The 18,381-nt window shown below is 33.1% G+C and overlaps 1 protein-coding gene and 1 long non-coding RNA gene across 6 annotated transcripts in view; one reads left to right on the top strand and one right to left on the bottom strand.

Annotated features, from left to right (window-relative positions):
• Nucleotides 1-9,185, top strand: part of LOC117332720 (septin-2-like) — a 59,078-nt gene extending 49,893 nt beyond the window's left edge. For all 5 annotated transcript variants that reach the window (XM_033891735.1, XM_033891734.1, XM_033891737.1 and 2 more), the window contains 7 exons: nucleotides 317-434; nucleotides 883-984; nucleotides 2,449-2,545; nucleotides 3,236-3,287; nucleotides 3,839-3,943; nucleotides 4,641-4,719; nucleotides 5,018-9,185. In XM_033891735.1, the coding sequence (XP_033747626.1) occupies nucleotides 317-434; nucleotides 883-984; nucleotides 2,449-2,545; nucleotides 3,236-3,287; nucleotides 3,839-3,943; nucleotides 4,641-4,719; nucleotides 5,018-5,107 (643 nt within the window). In that variant the 3' untranslated portion in view covers nucleotides 5,108-9,185. The remainder of the gene's footprint in view (nucleotides 1-316; nucleotides 435-882; nucleotides 985-2,448; nucleotides 2,546-3,235; nucleotides 3,288-3,838; nucleotides 3,944-4,640; nucleotides 4,720-5,017) is intronic.
• Nucleotides 9,186-11,754: 2,569 nt separating this feature from the next.
• Nucleotides 11,755-16,398, bottom strand: LOC117332721. Its single transcript, XR_004533778.1, has 4 exons — nucleotides 13,631-16,398; nucleotides 13,444-13,516; nucleotides 13,022-13,096; nucleotides 11,755-12,394 (listed from the first exon to the last, which is right to left on the bottom strand). It is a non-coding gene; the product is annotated as an uncharacterized LOC117332721 (long non-coding RNA).
• Between the last annotated feature and the right edge of the window lie 1,983 nt (nucleotides 16,399-18,381).

Genomic DNA, 18,381 nt, shown 5'->3' with positions numbered 1-18,381 from the left:
AATACTTCTCATAAGATTTACATTTTCCCTTGAACTTACTCGCACGTTATGAAATTGTTACTTGTTAAACCTGTCTATACCGACCACTTACAAGAGCAGAGAAAAATGACTGTTCTACAGAGGTTTATATAAATGAGTTGTGTTACTTTGATAATTCAACAGGTGGTCTTTATAGAAAGGTTTTTCATTGTAAAAAGATGTGGTCTTAATAGACAGGTGTTATTCAGAGCAGATATAACTACAGTTATTACTTGGCTACTGAAAATAACGCCCAGAATTTAAAGATAGACATTTTAAAGAATCTTTCATTTTACAGTCTGAAACCAGTAGATATAGCTGTGATGAAGAGACTACATACCAAAGTCAACATTGTTCCCCTATTGGCCAAGTCTGACATCCTCACTCCAAAAGAGGTCAAAAGGTTAAAAGCCAAGGTAAGATCAGAGGTTAACTATGCTTTCTTCTTCAAGGGAGATAATGAATTTTTGCTTGCTAAAATTTTATCTTTTATTTATAAAAAAAAAAACCCAATACAAAACAAATTCACATACACTTGTCCCTATCAAGATTTCTCAATAAATTCAGCTGATGATGATCAGATATAAAGAATGTCTCATGAAATGTTTTTATATTGTTACAACAATTAAATTTAACTTATACACTTTAGTTTCTGTTAACATTACATTCTGTACAAACAGACAAATATTTTCATTTTCTCTCTGAATTAGTTTTATGTTTCTGTTACACCTTCTTTTATTTAACCAAATAGAAGGCTATTCTGTAATATTTTTATACATTATCTCAAAAATCATGAATGTGATGTACAAAACAGTGCCTGAAGGTCTTGATTGAGGGGAGATAACTCTATGTGGTTTGTTGCAGATATTGGATGAGATTAAGGAGAATCACATTCAGATCTATCAGTTCCCCGAATGTGATAGTGATGAGGATGAAGACTTTAAACAACAGGACAAAGCATTGAAGGTAATTATCTCCCTTTTGTTTGATTTAACGACAATGTAAGTATAAAGTATAGGGTTTAATTCAATGGCAATGTAATTTATATCCTTATAAAGTATAAGGTTTGAATTAATGGTCATGCAAATTATCTCCTTATAAAGTATAAGGTTCAATTTAATGGCAATGCAAATAATAGAATATTTTATTATTATTAGCTCACCTCCCCGAAGGGCAAGTGAGCTTATGCCGTGGTGCGGCGTCTGTCGGTTGGCCAGCGTCAACTTTTCATTTAAACAACCTTTTCTCAATAATTAAGAGGCCCAGGGCCTTGATATTGGACCTGTAGCATGCTTGGGTGAAGGGCTACCAAGTTTGGTCAAATAAATGACCTTGACCTTCATTCAAGGTCACATGGGTCAAATAGGCTATAATCTTTAATCGACTTCTTCTCAATAACCAAGAGGCTCAGGTACTTGAGGTTGGGCCTGTCTGTAGCATGCTGGGGTGTAGGGCTACCTAGTTTGTTCAACTGAATGACATTGACCTACATTCAAGGTCACAGGGGTGAAATATTTTTAAATCTTGCCATAGCCAAGAGTCACCAAGACCTGATGTTAGGTCAATAGTATGCTGGAATGAAGGACTAGAATATTTATTGACATGAATAAACCTAGCTTACTCTGATATTTGAATAAATTGGTTATCAGCATAGTATCTGTAGAAATGACCTCAATCAACTGCAAATTTGCTGTAGAGCCAGGTGAGGGACACAGGCCCATTTGGCCTCTTGTATAAAATTAAAGAATAAGATTTAATTGATATGGTGAGAAAGATTATCTCCCTTTATAAGATTTTAATTTAAATGTGTGTAAAGTTAATGGTGAGTTAAATTATCTCCCTTTAGAAGGATTGATTTAATGTTGGGGTGAATTATATAAGTTTGATTTAATGGTGAGGTAAAATATCTCCCTTTAGAAGGATTGATTTAATGTTGGGGTGAATTATATAAGTTTGATTTAATGGTAAGGTAAAATATCTCCCTTTAGAAGGGTTTATTTAATGTTGGGGTGAATTATATAAGTTTGATTTAATGGTGAGGTAAAATATCTCCCTTTAGAAGGATTGATTTAATGTTGGAATTATCTACACTTTCATTTATGGTGAGATGAATCATTTCTCTTTACAAATTAAGGCAGACATATTTGGAGGAGTGAGGTACTGCTAAATGAATTCATTTTTTTTTGGCCATGATGTGTTGAGGGTGTTTGTTATTTTGTTGAAAATTTTGGCAAAATTTACAGGTTAGAGGTGTTATATATTTCAATATGTTTGTTTTAACACAAGGATACACAATGTAATATAGGTGTGAGAAAGGCCCAAAAGGCCTGCTAGGACTAGGCTAATCTGTCAGAATGGCATATTATTCATGCATGTGCAGTGCTCTTGAATTTTTGCTCTCATTAAAAAATATATCCTTTCTTTTTCTAGGCGGCCATTCCATTCGCTGTAGTAGGCAGTAACACTGTAGTGGAGGCGGGTGGCAAGAAAATCCGAGGACGAATGTACCCATGGGGAATAGTCGAAGGTAATGGAGATCACTCGAGTGTGTATGTGTGGGTGGAAGGAGGTGTTCACACACATCAATTTATGCTTTTTTGTAGTTTGATATAAACATAATTTCTTTGTGGCACAAATTGCTTTAGATTTACTTATGAAAAATCCTGATGGATTGTTAAATAATAATCACAATCAAATAGTCCACCATTCAATGTTGAACTCTTTGAATTGTCTGCGGTCCATTGCCAGTCATGTAACAATCCTTGTTATCACCACAATCAAGAAAAACTAAATTGTTCATTCATTAATTATTAGTGGTACATAATAGATTTAGAGACAATTTAATTGTTAGACAAACTTTGCATAGATTTTAACATAGCTTTCAATGTTGATACTGTATTCAGTATTTTCAAAAATGAAAGAGTTGATGTTAAATATTTGCAAAAACAGCCATTGTTGTATTTTAAGATTCAGACACTCTCCCATGCATCTTGAACTGGTTATATTGATGTATTAATGCAGGAATGAGACTGAAAAAAACCCAAGCAAACAAATAAAAGATTAAATTGCTTAAACTAAGATATTATCACAGTGGATGCCAAGGGTGCATGGCTGGAGAAGATCTCTCGATTTGTCTCTCTCTTATAACCTAGATGATAAAAACAATGATGCTCACATGTGTTATGGCTGTGTGAATGACGTGTGTTTGTCTTTACAGTTGATAACCCAAAACACTGCGACTTTGGCAAGCTGCGACAGATGCTGATCAGGTAGGTGTTGTTCATGGCAGGGAATATTATCAAAGATCGGTTGGTTATTGTGTCACCTGCAAAAAGCTTTTCAGGTACGAAGGTCAAAGGTCAAGGTCACTGTTACTTACATTATAAAATTGTTTCCCTGCGATGGCTGTTGTAATCACCCAACTTTCTGTACAGGTGACACATCCATTTCCTTGGAATTCTTGTTATACTGACAAATTAACTATTCATAGTATGATACCTGGGTCTAAGTAATTTACCAACGTTTCCACATCTAAATTTTATTATCATTTCAGGACACATTTTAGTAGGTAGCATTTTCTGAAAAACATCCTTTGTTTTTAGTAGAGAATGAAATTATCTGTTTTCATTGTAGGGGTTAATTGTTTTTCATACCATGTGTGAAATAGTTCATGAAAAAATATTGACTCATGATTAAATTTGGTATACCTGAATTAGTATTACTGTTTCATGAATTAGTTTGACTTTTTCATCACTTTGTTTTACTGTTTCATCAATTAGTTTTACTGTTTCATCAATTTGTTTTGCTATTTCCATGCCAGCACACACATGCAGGATCTGAAAGACATAACAGCTGATCTACATTACGAAAATTATCGAGCTGAACACCTTGCAGAAGAGATGAAGAGTTCTCAAAGGGAAAGAAGGTAAGGATGATGATACAATTGTATTCCAGTTAGGTGGACGATATAAAAGTCTAATTTATCCCAACTTTTTTTATTACACTTCTCATATGTATAAAATATGAAGTAGATTAAAATTTTGAAAAGTATATATAGATATATGTATGGGTGTTTTTTTACATCAATGAAGTTCAAGGTTTTTTGAAGGATGATAAAGATAGAAAAGAAATCTTCCCATCATGAAAACCCAGTGGAGGCAATTCTTCCATATTAACATTGAAACATGATGACTCTCTTTGGAAACACAATTGATGATCTCAAATAGTTGCTAGGTCAGTAGGGGCCGCGTATGCCAAGTGGTTAATGTGTCCCGACACTCTATCACAAGCCCTCCACCTCTGAGACATGAGTTCAAACCCACATGGGGCAGTGGCCTGGTACTGACCATAGGCCGGTGGTTTTTCTTCTGGTACTCTATCTATCCTCCACCTCCATTACCCTGGCTGTTAATAGGACATTTAACAAAATAAACCAAATGGTAAGGTCAATCAAGGGAAATAACTCAGCGGAGAGAAAGATCACTTCAAAATCTCTACAAGTTGTTAATTTTTATTGCAAGATAGCTTTTAGGTTTTAAATGTTGAACTATCTTATTTAAAGGCGAATAGAGTCTGTGTATTTTTTAAATTGTCAAAACAGAAGCATTATTTATTAATTTCAGCAAACTGAAACGGGACTCCATTGTAAACTTGGATGCTGTTTCGGAGACAGACAAGTTACTGCAGCAAAAGGAAGCTGAGGTATATTTTCATTTCTATATTTTGCAAAACAGTGACATATATAAATTTCTTACTTGGTAAATCAATATTTTAGCCCTTTAAGTTAAATGTAAATTTTACATCTTAAAGAAAACACCTAAACATCTTTAGAGGTATTCAGCAATTTCATTTTTGGTAAGGGGAGATAACTTGGTGATCATGCATAATCATGTTGTAACTTGACACCTCCAAAGCTTATTAACAATTGTGAATTAAAAAGAAAATAAGAAATCTTGTATAATATGTCTTTGGTATTTCTATATGACATATTTCTTTTCAGATTCAACGGATGCAAGCCATGCTCGCCAAAATGCAAGCACAACTTCAAAGTAATCAACCGCCAGTCAATGGGAAAGTTGCCAATGGCTAACTTCATGTATCACATCAACATTGAATTTATGGCATAATCTTTCATTCTAATAAGTTTATGAAGAAATGTTTTTAAAAAAAAATGTTAACTTATTCAAAAGGTTACATGCCTGGATGAATTTGCACCAAAGTGATGGTTAGATGGCATGTAGACTTGACATATTCAGCAGAAATTCATCAAAGTTTTTCAAATTATTCTTCATCTGGAAACAACTTGTTAGACAAAGTTATGAAAGATATACAGCAAATGTGAATAAGAAATTCAACTTCCCAATGGAATCTACTAGGGAAATAATTGTGTGGAAGGAGAAAAAATGAATTACAACATATATCTGATGCTTGGAGAGTATATTTGTGGAGTTATCTCCCTTGTTGAATATCACAGCTGAGTTGTCTCCCTTGTGGATTAGTAGAGTGAAGTGAGTTAAGTATAACACTGGAGTGACATGTCTTGTCTGACACAACAATTGTGTTTATCTCCCCTTTTGGATACAGTCAATACTTATTTCCCTTGTTAGATAGAGCAGCTGGATTGTCTCCCTTATGGGATACAACAGTTAAAGAAAATTTTACTCGTGGTAAACAGACATAAATTATCTCCCTTTTGGGATTGTGCTGTTGATTATCTCCCTTGTGGAAAACAGTCGCTGATTATCTCCCTTTTTAGCTACATCAATGGAATATTTATCTCCCATTTGGGATACAGATGTTGAATTACTTCTCCTGTAGAGTAGAGCGATCAGTTATTTGTCATCACATTTAACAATAATCAAATACATTACTAAAGTTAGCACAGTATTCCATCCTTAGTGAAGACCATCCAGCTCTCATTTTCATCTATATCTTTTGTTATTACAAATAATTTATCTGAAATTAATGTCAAACATACAAATATATTAGGTTATCTGTAATACAGTAATAATGTTATGCCATAAATTCTGATAAATAGTATTTTTACATGGATTGATTTGTTTTCAATACAAATTGTTAAAACTATCCTGTTTCAAATATGGCAGGCAAATTATAAAGAAATATTGATCCAGTAATATATCACAATCACTGTTTACATGTTAGTAATAAAAGATCAAGGTCGATGAGAGTTGGTTGGTTTAGTATATTACATTGACATCTCTCCTTGAGGTTAAAGGTCAGTATGGATGGATTTGATTGACTGTTGAATGTAAGGTCATGTGATCATTGTGCAATAATTTCATTGGAAGAAACTAAGTAGTATGCATGTACCTTTTATGTCTACATTTGTTTTGATTGGATGTTGTTGGTCACATGATTGTAAAACTCATCCTGATTGGTTGATTATGTAGTGACTAAATGATAGTAGACTGCATTTTATATAGACTTGTACAGCTATTAAGATACACGATTGTTGGAGGTTTAGTACTGCATCAAGCTGATTTCAGTTTTAAATGCTTTTTAATAATAACACAATAAAATCAATGTCATTCTGAGGTTTGTTCTAACATTTCAAGTAACATAAATTAAGTAACAAACTTTTAGGTGATGTTAGGTTGTTGAACTGTTGTATTGAATTTAATTTGGACTAATATTTCTTATTAAATTAAATCTTTCTTGGAGGAGAGCTAGCTAGAGACCACAAAAAAAATCTGTTTCTAACGAAATTTGTCAAGTTTAAGCCTTGGAATGAAGGCCAAACTCACACTTCCAGTGTACTAAAACGTCTGTAAGAAATAAATACATGTAATTACTGACATGCTCCCTACAAAGGGGAATTTGTACCAATGTGACCTAAATGTGTGGTCCCACGATGTAAATGTACCAGACCTCTAATAGTCCTGTAACACAGTATTACAGGTATGTATCATTTTTTTTATACATTTATCTATATATTGTTAATTTATTCCACTTCATAATTTTTGTACATCATTATATTTGATAGCTCCTGTCACAGCCTATTTGTTAGAAATAATTTTTACAGGTTTATTTTGAATATCAATTAGAATTAAAAATTATGACATAATTAATTCATCTTTATAACTGCAAAGTTGCTTTCCGTTTTTATATCTAATGAGATCTCAAGAACATGACAATTTCCTCTGCCTTAAAAATGATCTGAATCTGAATGGATTACTCTTAGCATGGATTTTGTATTTCTTCCTCCTTTGATCCAACCTTCATTCTTCAATGTCTTTAAATATTTTGTTTCACTTAAAATTTTCTACTTGTGACACAACTGTCATCACATGCAAATTACCATGGAATGGAAAATTGAAAAGACTAAGAATCTAAGAGTCTGTCTCTCTCACAAAACACCAACAGAAATATAAAACAATCAATGAGCTATTGCCAGAAGAAGAGTTCCTCTTGTGAAAACTACACAATATCATTAATGGCGAAAATGCGAAGGCAAAAACAGAATTTCAATCTCACTGTTATAGTTTGAGGCTATTGTTCTAAAAACAATACCATTTTTATATTTCCTGTTGCATAAATGTAAGAGATTTATTGGTTGCTGAACAGTAGGCCAACTTGACAAAAAGGGGTTGAATTTACAAGGATTGAGTGTTATTATAATTATTATTAGCACTTTCTGTATATTTTTGTGGAACTACAATTTACGCATGGGATTATTGTCAGTAAAATAGGGTATTGGTTAATATGTCACAGGGCAGACAGTCGTGGTAGACATAAACTGTACAAAGATAAAATAGAAAATGTACATATAATATTTCCCAATTTAGCTTTGCTCTATCTTATTCATATCTATATGATTGGTTTACTTTACATATGAAAGACTTCAACTGGTTGTTTCATCTTTGTCAAAAATGGGTGTCAAAAACTGTTGAATGTGCAAGGCATTCATGAACGTACCAGCTAGGACAAAAATTAATGAATTACCAAGACATCAGAGTTGCATATTTGTACAATTACTGTACATATATATATGTACTTGTTTGCTGTTAGATATTGTTGTCCAATGTACAATTACTGTATAGTTGTTTAATTTCGCGGGGTGAAAATTTCGCGTTTTTCTGTTCAGTACTATTTCGCGGGGAGAAAATTTCGCGCATTTTCAATTTCTTACAAACATGAATTATATAGGGAAATAGTAGAAATTATACTTACGATGTACACATTTTATGCGACTCTAATATGATATCGTGAAACAGTAGAAACTACATGTATACTTACGATGTACATGTTCTGCTGAACAATATGCTTTAAATAAAGATTGTTTATTATTCATTGTCATAGTGGTCACTCATCACAAGGTGAAAAATATTCACGGGTATTTAATTTCGCGGACATTACCTTTACCGCGAATATAGCGAAATTAAATCCCCCGTGAATAAAAGCAACTATACAGTAATTTCAATGTTTGTTTGCTATTTTGCTATTTTAATATATGGTTGTATTTTTAAGTCTTTATGCATGACATTTAGTGAAATTGGTGAATTTTTTTCGGTTATAGCGACAAGAAATAAAGACGATACAAAAATACTATTGTGGTTTCATTTTGAAATCAAATACGCATTGGTACCAGATTATTTTGACAAATGGATTTTAGAATTATTCAAACATGCACTTTGAAAACTGAAAATCTAATAGGTCAACTCAAATTGTACAGATTTTTCTGCCTAAATGCAAAAAATGGAAACCAAAAATGTTGCATGTTCTATATGAAGCTGATTGAATAAGACTATTACATTTATATACCAGTTTTGTTAACTTTCTTTTAAAAGTATAAATTTTGTAATTTTGCAAGCATTATTTTGTATATATCTTCTGCAGTGTGTACATTTCAACTGTTCCCTAGATTATTTATGCCTTAATGATAGCTTAGGCACTTGTGGAACTCTTTAGGAAAAAGAGATAAAAATGTCAGTAACTTCCATGATGTCTTTGGTCCTGGTAAGTTACTTTGAAACTAGTTTTCTTTGATTTTGTTTTCGAAAGTTAGTGATTGAAGATGATATGAGGGAATGCAGATGATGGTCTGTTTATGTTAATCATTGTTCTTTATATTTAGTGAATGTTTCCATAAGGCATTTTGGTTTATCTGATGATAAACAGATATAATATACAATAAAATGTATGTAGTACAGCTTTGTTCTCGTTATTATTTTCCTAGCAGGGGAACTATAGGTTTCCTCCTTGTCTGTCTGTCTTTCCGTCTGTCAGTCAGTCCACTCATTTTTCCGCATTTTTCTCAGCCATGCTTCAAGGCTTAATGCTGAAGGTTGATACGTAATTTCAGTATGAACTGCTACAGATCAAGTTCGAATTTCGGGGTTTTTGGGTCAAGGTCAAGGTCGCTATTACTATTTTATCGGGATCTGGTAGGGGACATGTATTGCTTTAGCAATACTAGTACTGAGCATACTTGTTTACATAATAATGATTGAAAGCCATGAGCTCCAAAAAACGAATTAAAATTAATTCATTTCTATGGCAATTATTTGCACTCATATTTTAAGAAGTTCATTTCAGGCTTAAGGGACATCCAAATAGCAAATCCAGCGCTATCTCTGCTATTTTAAAAACCTGTAAGTCACTACAATGACGTAAGAATTATATCTGCTGCCCCCATTGCATGGTCGTAAGAAGCGTTTAAATTTTGGATTTTATCTTTTCTCTTCTTTCTGAACAACTTTATTCTTCCTAATGTCTCCCTTGACAATTCCTCACTTTTTACCTTCAGTTGAGCGTTCGCCCCTGTGAGGAAGGCTTCGGGTTTTGTCCCCATGGCCGGAACATACCAGAGTCTTTAAAAATGGTAGTTGCTACTCCTGCTTAGCGCTCAGCATTTTGGGAGTGGAACGACTGGTTTGCCCGTTGTCAGTTTAATGTGACCGGGTGGGGTGTCTTCAGCAGTATGCTTCAGTGAGATAGCACTATAAATCGGCAAAAGTTCCGAACTATCACAAGGAGACTTTACACGAACATACCCAGCCTCCCAAAACACATACGTACTCAACACACCCACGGGATTCCGTCCTTAACTGACCTTAGCTCTTGATGGGACGTTAAACAAATCAAACCAAACCAAACCCTACAATGTTGCAATTCAACAGATGTAACTTTATAATTTTTTAGTATGTATCGTCACTAACCACCTTGCTGTTGAGCTGCTTGGAAATTTAAACAAAAGATGACATAAGTGCGTATTTCAGGGGGACACAATTAGCTCATTTGTATCAAATATATAGCACAAATAACCTTTACTTGCCGTTTTCCTCACAAGTGTATATAACACACCATAGGAGCATCGTTTTGACTTTATATATACAAACACTGATTCTATTTTGACCGTAAAATGGAAATATGGCGGTTGTGAATAATGTCACATAAATATGGCATAAGGAGGCATTTCAAAAATAAAATGTGCTCTTCTTCGACACTATTAAGAACTCTGAACTTGGATAGAAGATTGTTTTTATGCAAACTTAGTCAACCCTGAGTTTGAGGTAAAAGAAGCAAATTTCTTAAAAAGGCCCCAAACTCAACATTTTAACTAATTGTCTTGAAAACATCCTTCTTACTGTGATCAAATGTCATATGTCATAGTAGTAAGTAGTATGATATATGATCATTTTTATTGGTTGATAGGTCGGCCACATTTGTGCAATACTATTTACAGTCGCCATTTGCATTTCTATGTCAAATCAGTTGAAGGGATTTTATGTAAATAAAGCTAAATCCGGTCTTTCCTGTATCATTTCCTGTAACACTTAGGAGCATAACAGCGTGGCTATTTTTCAGGTTTTATTATTTGTGTGACTTAGAATTATCCCTGCTTATTCTAACCATGCAATAGCTCATCAGAATAATCTGTTAGCGTATATAGCAAATTCGTGGGGATTATAAGAAACTACATGTCCACAAAAACATTTTGTATCAGATATTTATTGGTGTTTAAAATGAACATAATTCTCCTATATAGGTAACCCATGAGGTTATAAAGTATGCCCCCAATACAAACCGTAGACGTCAGATATATTGTTTGCCCCATGGCTACCAACCTGGTTCTCACATTGTAGGATGTGACAAAACCTTGACAGATCTATAATTCCTTGGTGAATGTCGTCGATTAATACATTATTGAGGTCAGTTATGATTTCGTTCACATGTCGGATTTCTTATTTCCGTAATATTGGTGTTTGTTGCCCTCTGCTTAATGTCCAGCTTTAAATCGGTAGCATGAGTAACGCATCACGTGACCTTATTAACCACTCTATTATCGTATTCAGACTGACATCGTAGTTGCAAGATCATTGAAAATAAAGCCCTAATATGACCCATTACCTGTGGTCACATACTTCATATGACCATACCTGTAACTCAGTCACATGACCAAACCTGTAACTCGGTCATATGAATATACCTGTAACTCAGTTATATGACCATACCTGTAGCTCAGTCGTATCACCGTACCTGTAACGTAGGCATATGACCATACCTGTAACTGAGTCATAAGACATACCTTTAACTCAGTCGTATGACCATACCTGTAACCGAGTCATAAGACATACCTTTAACTCAGTGACATGGCCAAACCTGTAACTCAGTCATATGACCATACGTGTAGCTCAGTCATATGACCATACCCGTGACTCACTTGTGTGATCACGCGGGAAGATTACCAACAAAACAACCACTTCAAAAGTTAAATAACTTAGATATCGGTAGCCTGTTCAATGGACAATGAATCGGCCGTTTATTCTTTAAATTTATGACACAATAACAATACAACATCACTGAATATTGCATATCGTACATTGTACATGATCGCACAGTTTCGCTTTACTTTAGATCAATAAATTTAGTATATACCTCCTCCGCACCCAGGATAAAAAACCAGAGATAAAACTCAATGAGTCTTTAAAAAAACTCTGGAAAACCTTGGAATGCCACCTATGTTTGGAAAATGTGAAAAACTAAAACTGAGAAATATTTGTATAGTTTTTATAATACCCACTGTTCCTTGTGACCACCAGTTATCATTCGTTATTATTCACTTAGTGTTCTGTTGGTAAGTGTCGATCAAGACATTTTTTATAGAATATACTAAACTTAAACATTTCTATCAATAATGCTTCAGCGCTGTGTTTGTTGAGAAGGCATAATATATGGTATGTCTTTTCCGTAACGCTTAGTCCTCATGATGTGAAAAAATAGACATGGCACTTCATGATGTCAAACATCAATACGTAGGTAGGTGTTACAATGTCATGCTAACTATGGCATCCACACCGACGTCGAATCTATATCGGAGGAATCCTAAAGAAACTGAATTTTGAAGGTGTTTTTCCTGCAACAAAAAACAAAAACAAAACAAACTCATGTTGAAAATGGATATAAAGGTGAAAGAGTCGTATGAATTAAGTTTATAGTCAATTAATAAATGAGAGAGATTTAATGTTTAAATTATCTATCAACATCAATGAAATTAAAGTAACGATACGATCTGGCAGTACTAAGTGATGGTATGTTTAAAACATGAACAAAACAAATGTTTAAATAGAAAAATAGGTCACTACACTGGCTGCCATTTATTTGACGTAACGTAGATTTCACCTTATGTTTCACGGCGAATGTCGTCGATAAAGCAGAAGACACCTGTACTGTCGAAACATCTGATCTTATTATTTGATATATTCTTTAAACGGTTTATATATAATTCTATATTTCATTTATATTCTACCCTTGTTATATCGAATTTCTCTTGACGATGATTATTCGTTTTCATATCGGTATTCCATGTTTGTTGAGGTGAATAAAACAGGTTTGATAATTCGCTTGTATATGTATTTTCTTTTTACAAACAAAATTCAAAAATAAAGTATCAGAACTTTCTAAAGCCCAGTTTTATTCTCTTTTCAGGTAAAGAGAGGAAACGATTGTTTCGAATGCAAACCTAAAGGTGAAAACGACTTACAAATAAAGCCTAGGTAACAGAGAATCAGATAATCAGCATCCAATAGTCAGGAACCGCCGTCTTTGATGACATAAACTAAAAGTAAATAAGAATGAAAAAAATGTTAAAAGAATAATATTTACTAACAAAATTACACGAACCCCCCAAAAATCCATCTTATCGCATGAAGCTGGATTAAATAACATGCTTTATAATTCTCATATATTTATAATATTTCCCTCTAAATTCAACCACAATAATTAATGAACTTCAAATTTACTCATCAATCTACCTGCTCGTTTTCTCAACATTTTTTTTCTCACGATCATCCCCATACCTTAATGCGCATGACCGGTGTTATTGATACACGCGATTACTGTCGCTTTGCATTCTATTTACATGCACATCACTCCAAATGTTTAAGAACACGACATTTAACTTACGTTCACTTATGGCCTTAGTACAAAGGTATCTCATCGCCGCGATTCGTCAACACAATGATTGGACTAGAGAATCCTTGAAAAGGAAGCAAAAAAAGTTATCGAAGCATTTTATACATGCACTCTGAACGAGCGAGCTTTTATAACAGAAAACGTATTGTTCACATAAATTTATCATTTAACAGCATACCTACGGGGATTACCTGGACAAACTTCCTTATTCGATTGGATAAACAGGATTTCACAAGTTCTGAGAGACGTATTCGCGGCACCAGAGACTCGCCTGACAAATAACAAAAAACAAAAACAAAGCAAAAACAAACTAATATTTAAACTGTTCAATGAATCATTTTAAAAAGGGCTGATTTTATCAATCAATTATATAATTACTCATTTGAATTTCGATTAAAAGATCCATTTCATACCTGAATTAGACATATTGTTATTAATATTATATTTCTTTGAGATAGTTATGATTCATTTCAGTAGGAGTAGATACGATATTGAGAAAAAAGTTTACTCTAGATAACCTCGAAGGTGGTATCAATGGTTATAACTACGAAACTGAAATAGATTACTCAATTTATGATTCGGTATATTTTACTTACCGTAACAGATTCTTTCTTCTGAATGTAAAATTGCTGCGAAATTATTCTGACCAATCAAAATCAACGTTACAACCAATGACATCATGTTTGATGTAATGGGATTACATTTTAAGCTACATTGTAATTTAAATGATTTAAGCATGATACGATCATATCAAAATAATCAAATAATAACAATGTATGTACATTTGAATTAGATAATTAAATCAAGATTGTGCTCACATTATCAAAATGACCAAAAATAATGAAGTTATATCTCAAATAAGTCATATCCATATGATTACTGTAAATATTTTCTCATGCATTCTCATTCACTCATAGAGTACGTAATATATATTCCTACATACACACATATCCTCACATACAACATTTTAAAACTTATTCATTGTATCAATATTCATATTCATTTATTGTTTCATTTACACCCATACACCCATGCATACATACTAGTATATCCACTCTCACACTGAAACATAACATATTTAAGAGAAAGGAAGAAGGGAAGGAGGAGGAAAAAAAGAAAAAAAGTGGTGATAGAAACAAGGAGAATAGTTGCGGTTAATTTGAATACATGTACAAAGAGAAAATTATTTATTTCTGTAGAGAGATAGAAATTAAAAGAGTTTCCTTTAGGGTAGAGATGTGGGGAGTAATATTCATAATGGCATAGGTTTAGTTACAAATAGAATATAATAGTGTTTGTAAACTGTCAGGAATAAGTTTTGGCTATTAAATATCAAGACAAATAAGGTTTTTCCATTTACACCAAGTATTCGCAAATTTTGCTTTGAAAATATCATTCTGACCGTTTGATATGAATTTCTGTGTATTGTAGTAATCTTTTATGTTGTTTGCCAATGCGTTGACATTTAAGGATTTATTAAGACACCTCGTTCTATAAATGTATTGTTTGATGATAAGAATTACTATATTATCAACTGTTGCATTAATACTATTGTTTGTGAGTCCAAAGAGAAAAGACTGTTTATTTATTGCAAAAGGAATATAGAGTGCATCTACCAGTGATTCAAAATTTTGTAATAGATTTTGCACTTCCTGGCATTCCCACATCAAGTGAATTATTGTTTCTCTTTCAGAGTTACAGAAAGTGCACATAGGGCTATTTACTATGCCATATTTAAACAAATTAGAATTGGTGGTAAGAATATAATGAGATATGCGATATTGAAGCCATTGAAGTTTAGTATTTTTTGTTACTTTACGTGGAATATTGTATATTTTACTCCATTCTTCTTCATCAAATAAGAGCTGTTCATTCCATTTTGATTTGCCAGTAGCAACAGTGTCTGTTTTATTGAAAATATTATAAAAGAGTTTTGAATCACTGATACTTGAGAGAAAACACTGTATATTAGGAGGTAGCAAAGGGCGAATAACTGGTGAGATATTTTGGGGTAGAGGATCTGGCAGACATTTCCGAACTGCAGATATTAATCCTTGGACCTGAAGAAAATTTGTATGTAATTGATATCTTTGTGAAAGTTCTTCAAATGAATAAAAAGTTATGTCCTCTGAAATCTTTAGAAGGTCTGCAATATAATATATATATATATAATTATTTTACTGATCAATAATGCACCTTTATAGGGAATCACATCAACATTACAATGATAAAGATTTATAACATTTTACAAATTCAAAAGCAAAATGAACAAAATAACCCTAAATTGGTCAATTTTTAAATTTACTTTGCTTCATAGTGATGCTGTTAAATACAAGAGAAATCGCTAGGTTAGAATAAAGCAATCTTCATGGTTATTTACACTAAAGAGTAAATAAAGAGTATAGCACATACAACAGAATGAAACAATGTTTATCACGTGAATAAATATTATGACATTTCAAATTCCTCAATTCAAGGTTGTTTTTAAATTTTTTTTTGGTAGATTTTCTTTAAAAGTATTTTTTCAATAATTACTTTCCTTGTTGTTACTTTATCATTCCATCGAAAAGTCATAAGAAATAAAACAAATTATTTTTTTGAGATATTAGTTGAGGTTTGATTCTATTTTTTCATATCTGATTTATCTTTGTAAATATGCTTTTGTCCCAAAAAAACTCCATTAAAGGTGCTACATCTCCGACAAAGGTAATGTATACAATATTGATTGTTGTATACATGTATTTATGAGAAGTAGTGTATACGATGTCGGTGATGTAGCATCGTTAAAGAAGGTTTTTGTCAAACAATCTGATGATTCAGTATAGAGCTGTTCATTATAAGGTTACCAAGGCAACCATCAACAAAATGATATCAGATTTCATACTTTTATGTCAACAATGAAATGTTTTTTACAGTGTATGTAATTATGTAAGACATTTAATATCTGTACTAACCTTGTTTTTCGCAAATAAATGCCTTCGTTGTTGAACATATTATGTCATTCCATCGGTTGCCATAAAAAAGACCACAATCTTCGTCACCACCCAAATCGTTAGGTTCACCCGATCCCCAGTCTGTATATGTTACTGTAGAGTTGTCCGACACCCATCTCCAGACGGTCCGTGCATCATCAGTATATGCTCCAATCCAAGGGCTATCTTTTTAACAAATACAAAACACACTCATAGTCCAAACATCATTTCACTATTAAGACAGTCGACCCGAACATCATCAATATTGAATGCTCCAATACAAGACAATTTTTTTTAACAAAAGTAAATCACGTGATAATCAAATGACATCAATAAAGCTTTATCTATTATCATTATTTGTTGTGTTTCTTCCCCAAATGAATTGTAAAAGTATTAATATGAACTGTCAATCAAACTATCAATAAAGATTCTGCCAAATAATAGGTATACATGTGAAAATACATGTAAATTGATAATTGATCCGAAGAAATAGCGTGGTGTTCGTTGCGTGTATCATTGTTGCGATTTTCTACATTTAGATACTATTTCCAATTATCAATCAAACTATTAAATTGATTCTGGTAAATAATAGGTATACATGTACATGAATTTGAAATTGAATATGAAATATTGATAATTGATACTTTGTGTGAACTGGTTGTCTTTCAGCCATGTATTTTCTTCTTGAGTTTCTATTGTTACAAGATTACTATCATGGGTCTGGCATTCGTCCTGAAACGTGAAAAATTTAAATAGAATAATTTATTATTTTATTCTTCTCCCTATCGGAGAAAAAAGAGATGTATGTTGTGAGGAATTCGTTGTCTGAACAAAACTTCCTTATAGAAAACAATATAGAGCATATATAGAATATAGAACAACATATCAGGTTCCCCTGCACGTCTGGAATATGTCATGACATCATTAAAGGTTCAGTAGTCTGTAGCGTGCGTATAAGCCATAACACTAGTTTGACCTGTTGGGATACATCAATCTTGACTTCATCATATTCCTAAATTGACTGGCTTTGAACACTTCGTTGGTTGTGCTATTCAAAAGAAGTGTATCACCTTAGCGATTGTTTTTTTCTAACACCAATCAAGTAACTAGTGTTGTACTTCGATTTAGCAATGACATATTATAGGGGTTGCCCTGATAGAAATCAATCGTATCCCTTTGAGTATCGAGGATAGTGCTACTAGAACATTGGAAGTGTGAGGTTTCTAGAGAGTAAGTTAAGCAGATCGAAAACGAGTCTAAAGAGGGGATGTGTATAAACCTCGATCGGATTTGACTTTGATTTGAATAGCATGTGCATTCTGCTTTTCTTTTTTCTTTTTTTCCCGGCATATCCGTATAATATTCTTTTGGCCCCGGATATGACGCGACAGGTGGTGTTACTGGTCAAGATGAAGTATGTTATTGATGAATGTAGCGGTAAATGTAAAATGCAGATATGCAGTTAAAAACTAACAACGTTAAGATTGAATGCAAGCTGAATAAGTGGATGTATCTATTCAAATGACACGTTAAATCATATTCCTGATTCAAATGCAGTCTTATTATCACTAAAAATGATTCAAACTGATATAATTTTGTTATCCGTGCTGAAACGCATTCGTTCGTTCGTTAACTTATTTCACCAGCAGTATTACATTATAACCACCAGCATTAAAACTATGCCGTTTACATTTTTTAAAGATATTTCTTGTTTCGTTGGAGCTTGAATTACGGTTTTGTTTTAATGTCAATATTCTTTAAAGATTTCCTGACTTAATGTTAATCATATATATTATACTTGGATGGCATATCAGTTATTGAATAAGTCTCGCCTAATTAAAATATAACCTACCTGTGCTTCCGACCACGTCTTGGAGTCAGTGAATAACCTATAGCAATGGTTGTCATTTTCTGTCCAGCTCTGCTGACACGTGACACTCTGAGATTTCACTCCCGC

The sequence above is a fragment of the Pecten maximus genome, chromosome 8 (genome assembly GCF_902652985.1).
Source record: "Pecten maximus chromosome 8, xPecMax1.1, whole genome shotgun sequence".
NCBI classification, from domain to species: Eukaryota; Metazoa; Mollusca; class Bivalvia; order Pectinida; family Pectinidae; genus Pecten; species Pecten maximus.
The sequence above is the reverse complement of the archived record's forward strand: the minus strand, read 5'-3'. Positions and strand labels throughout refer to the sequence as shown.